Source organism: Chlamydotis macqueenii, chromosome 18 (assembly GCF_036417535.1).
Source record: "Chlamydotis macqueenii isolate bChlMac1 chromosome 18, bChlMac1.mat, whole genome shotgun sequence".
In the NCBI taxonomy this organism is placed as follows: Eukaryota; Metazoa; Chordata; class Aves; order Otidiformes; family Otididae; genus Chlamydotis; species Chlamydotis macqueenii.
In genome coordinates, this window is record NC_141573.1 from 4,330,461 (window position 1) to 4,335,196 (window position 4,736).

The 4,736-nt window shown below is 42.7% G+C and overlaps 1 protein-coding gene across 4 annotated transcripts in view; it reads left to right on the plus strand.

The window, feature by feature from the left end:
* The window catches only part of ERN1 (endoplasmic reticulum to nucleus signaling 1), a 38,190-nt gene extending 34,537 nt beyond the window's left edge, over window positions 1–3,653 (plus strand). For 2 of the 4 annotated variants that reach the window (XM_086762023.1, XM_086762024.1), the window contains 5 exons: window positions 608–755; window positions 1,217–1,344; window positions 1,959–2,082; window positions 2,340–2,407; window positions 2,631–3,653. In XM_086762023.1, coding sequence (XP_086618149.1) covers window positions 608–755; window positions 1,217–1,344; window positions 1,959–2,082; window positions 2,340–2,407; window positions 2,631–2,837 — 675 coding nt within the window. In that variant the 3' untranslated portion in view covers window positions 2,838–3,653. Of the gene's footprint in view, window positions 1–607; window positions 1,357–1,958; window positions 2,083–2,339; window positions 2,408–2,630 lie in introns of those variants that run through there. The other 2 variants (XM_086762026.1, XM_086762025.1) reach the window with 2 other exon arrangements.
* Window positions 3,654–4,736: the final 1,083 nt, after the last annotated feature.

A 4,736-nucleotide genomic window follows, 5' to 3' on the forward strand; every position in this document is an offset into this window, starting at 1 on the left:
CAGTCCAACCCCCCTGCCAGGAGTAGGGACATCTCCAACCAGATCAGGTTGCTCAGAGCCCCGTCAAACCTGGCCTTGAACGATTCCAGGGATGGGGCATCCACAGCTTCTCTGGGCAGCCTGGGCCAGTGCCTTGACACCCTCATAAGGAATAATTTCTTATACCTAATCTAAGTCCGTGCTCCCCTTATCCTATCACAACAGGCCCTGCTGAAGAGTTTCTCTCCAGCTTTCTTATCAGCCCCCTTTAGGCACTGGAAGGCAGCTAAAAGGTCTCCCTGGCGCCTTCTTTTCTCCAGGCTGAACAGCCCCAACTCTCAGCCTGGCCTCACAGGAGAGGTCTGGGGATGTGGCTGGCTTTCTGGGCTGCAAGTGCACATTGCTCCTGTTGAGCTTCTCGTCCACCAGTACCCCCAAGTCCTTCTCCTCAGGGCTGCTCTCCATCCATTGCTGAACTTCATGAAGTTTGCACGGTGCACCTGTCCAGGTCCCTCCAGCGTATCAACTGCACCACACAGCTTAATAATAACCACCCTGTGATGACAGCTGAAAATCTTCAGGGGGAAGAAAAAAAGTGTTATTGCTATTAAAGGTTGTTTATTTACAGACGTATACCGTGGACATCTTTTCAGCTGGCTGTGTCTTCTATTATGTGGTATCTGAAGGCAGCCACCCCTTTGGCAAATCTCTACAGCGGCAAGCCAACATTCTGCTGGGTGCATACAGCCTGGAGTCTTTAAATGCAGGGAGGCACGGTAAGAAAAGAAAAGCCCAGTAAATGTAAAGCACTACAGCGTTTAGTGAATGTTCCATGGGGTAAAATACCAACAGAAATTACCAACTGTGACCTACAGCAATTGCCAGGCTGGTAGTGGTGTAAGTTGTACTCCTGCAGCAAAGCTCCTAAAGTTCTTAGAATTAGTACCCCAAAGCATCTCTAGGATACAAAATTTAGAACCCTGCAAGCTTGACTGTAGAGTTATTTCATGTAGTTAAAGGGTAGGAAAGAGGTGAACTTTGATCCTCGTAATCACACTGATTCAACGCTACTGACTTTCTGGCCATTGCGCAGCGTAGCTCGGAGGGCAATACTTGAGCTAGTGGGGCTAGTGTTCAGGATCGTGGTGGAGGAAGTGGAGAACATATAATGATTTTTCTAAAGTACAAAACATTACATTTCTTTACAGACTAAGAATTATCACCCTTTTTCTTGCAGAAGACATAGTTGCTCGTGATTTAATAGAGCAAATGATAAACATGGACCCTCAGAAACGTCCATCTGCCAGCTGTGTGCTAAAGCACCCATTCTTTTGGAGTTTAGAAAAACAGCTCCAGTTTTTTCAGGTTTGTGTTGACCTTTTCAATCCTTTCAGTTCTAAGGACTGCTGTAGACATTCTTCAGATCTTTAATTCAGTCTCTCCCAGCTTTGTGGATGGTAGAGGCAATAGAATCCACAATCTTACTGTAAGGAAAGAAGAGGCAAAGTTTTTGAGAGATACCTCAGTGGTATCTCTCAAAAAAATTGCCTTAGTCTTACAGAAGATCTTTTATAGCAGGGCTACAACATGTTATCAGCTTACATAGGCATGAGGAGGGTCTCTAGCAACTGCAGTAGCAACGCAGGAGACCGTGCTGCCAGGCACATTTTAAAGAACAGAACTAACTCACTGTAGAAAATATGCACACTTAATCCTGATGTGGGGTGGGAACTGCCTGAGGATCTGAGCTTCTTTCCAGCCTTGTCTTCTACTCTGTGATTAAAAGGATTTGGCAGATGGTGAAACAGCTCATCAGCTCAGACACTTCTGCATCCCAGTCCCAAGCATAATCCACTGTATCGCACTTTGTCATGGAGTAAAGTAGAATCATAACTCTGTAATTGTCCAGAAGCAGGAATTTTAAATTGTTTGTAAAAGCTTGGAAATAAAACAAGAAATAACCTGAATGTCTCTTCCAGGATGTTAGTGACCGGATAGAGAAAGAAACTTTAGATGGTCGAATAGTCAAGCAGTTGGAAAGAGGTGGAAGAGAGGTGGTGAAAATGGACTGGAGAGAGCACATCACTGTTCCTCTTCAGACAGGTAACGGACAGTATTTTCTCAGAGGGGAAAGGAGGCACTTGCTGTTCTGCTTGCTGGGACAGGAGAGTAAGGCTGACAGTCTCAGTTTTGGCACATGGCCTTCACTTGTCAGCAATTTCTTCAAATTAAAGTACGTGTTCACATATTGAAACACACCTATAAGGATATGCGATTCTAGGCACACATACCTTACTTTTGAGGCCCACAACTAAAATTACATCAACACACAAAAAGAAATCTTGTAATTTCTTTTGCAGATCTTCGAAAATTCAGATCATATAAAGGAGGCTCAGTACGGGATCTTCTGAGGGCAATGAGAAATAAGGTAAAGGACACACGCGCTATGGTTCTGCCTTTTTTTGCTGTTTGCCAGTCTATGTCTGTCTTGCCTTGCTTTGAGGTGCTAGGCATTGAGCTGCTTTCCAGCAGATGAATAGGAGTTACTTTGTCCGTGAAAATGCACCATGGACAGACAGCTCTATTTAAAAGAGGGTCCTTGAACACCTACCCTCTGACTGAGCATTTCCCTATTCTTTTTTCCCTTACAGAAGCACCATTACAGAGAACTGCCGCCCGAAGTGCAGGAGACCCTGGGCTCCATCCCAGATGATTTTGTATGTTACTTTACAGCTCGTTTCCCTCACCTGCTCCTACATACCTACAATGCTATGCGTATCTGCTGCCAAGAAAGACTGTTCCAGCATTACTATAATCAGGACTCTGCAGAGCTGAGCCTTGCTGGAGACACCGTTTGAGAAGAGAGGGATGCAGCTTTCTTCTCTGGGACCAACATTCCAAGCACAGGGCTGTGAAACAGGCCTACCTTTAGCAGGGAAAAGTGGGATCAAAGAGCTGAATTCTCTCTCTTTGAAGAAACCAAGCGTCCAAAAAGTGCCTTGTACCTCCGCCTGCTGTGGATCAGATGGTAAGAGCCCAAGGAGCGAATGGTAACTCCAGAAACACCATGAACCCTGGTGATGGAGTTATTCCAAGGCAGTTTTCAAGACAGTGAAAATGGAAAGCAGAAGCTGGATATAACCATCCCCATATCCCTGTACTGTACGTGATTTTTTATAACAACTGATGTGTTTTACTACAAAGAATCAAAATACAGTGATTGAAATAATATAATTACTAGGGACTGAGAGCTGCAAAAGGAGCCTTTTATTTGCAGCAATCATCAGAACCTGCCCTTGCACTACTGCCACATCATGCATTAGGCACACCACAGTGATTGTAAAGGGAATAATTTATGATAATCCAAAAAAAACAGCAGAGAGTACAATTTCTGTTTAATCAGTACTACCCTGGAAAACTAGTCCCTCACGCTTGAACAGATACACTGAAGTTCTAAAAAAAAAAAAAAAATACTGACTTGAAAAAGCAGTTACAGGTTTGCCTATTTTGAAAATAAGCCTCATATTGTTTAAATCTCAGCCAGTATTCACAGAAGAGCTTGAACAGTCCTTAACCGTTACCAGACTAGATCTACACAATTTCAGAAGAATACACTGATGTTAGCTGAGAGGCTAATCATTTATCTACTGCAAGGGTTCCTCGCGTGTTTATACAGAGGTAAGGCGAGTCTGGGAAAAAGGAGCTAAATAGGAAACAGTGAGATGTACAGACCAGTGACGTTACAGGCAGGCTTTTTAATGGGTGCGATGAAGCTGTAAAGGAACCCCATTTTCTGTTTGTATGGGTTGCTAGTTACATCCAAGGGAGCCTATATTTTTAAAGATGCAGTATTTCTTTTCATTGGCCTTAAAGCTGTGACAAAGCATTAAGTGTGTGCAAAGGATGAAGAAATGCTGAATTCTAGTATGTGGGGGTGTTCTTTTACAATATATTTATTTAATGTATTTATATTTATTTAATTTTTACTACAAAGTGGTATCAAATCCAAGTGGTACAAGTATAAAGCATGCCAAATAATTCTTAATCAGTTTTGTGTTTATATTTAATCATATTATAACAACTGGAAGAGGAAAGTGATACTGCATCTTTCAACAGAATTAAAGGAGACATTACAAAGTGAGAATTTGTATGACTGTGCCATTGTGTCTTAAACTAATAAATTATTGACAGTAATGTGTATGTTTGGGTACATACAGCTACTTTTCTGGAGCTACTTTACAGGAAGTTTTTTTTTTGTTTGGTTTTTTTTTTTTTCCCTCTCTGTTTTTACAATATATGAGAGCAATTTACCTAAGATGCCAACAGTGCAAGTTACATGTTTCTAAAGCTTGAAAAAAACAAAAAAAAAAATATATAGTTTTACCTAAGAAGATTCAAAGCCTATTTCATATTTTTGTACGTCTCATGTAAAGTTCTTTTGTAAGTCAGTCTACTAAATAAAGACTTGTACTCAGATTAAAAAAAGCACCCACAGCTGTTAGTGCTGATATGTGCCTGGGGCAAGACACTGGCCTGCCGCCCTGTGTGGACTAACCCAGCTCTCGCACCCAGGGAAGAGGGTAACACAGCTACAGCTGCGCTGGGCCTGCAGCAGCCACATCCTGTCTCCCCAGGGGAAGGGCACGCGCCTTGTTTTTTGAGCAGTGGCCTGCTCAAAACCGCTGTCTTCCTGCTAGTCAAAGATATGACTCCCCCCACATTTTGGGGGTGTTGGGAAGGAGCATCACATGTCCTTG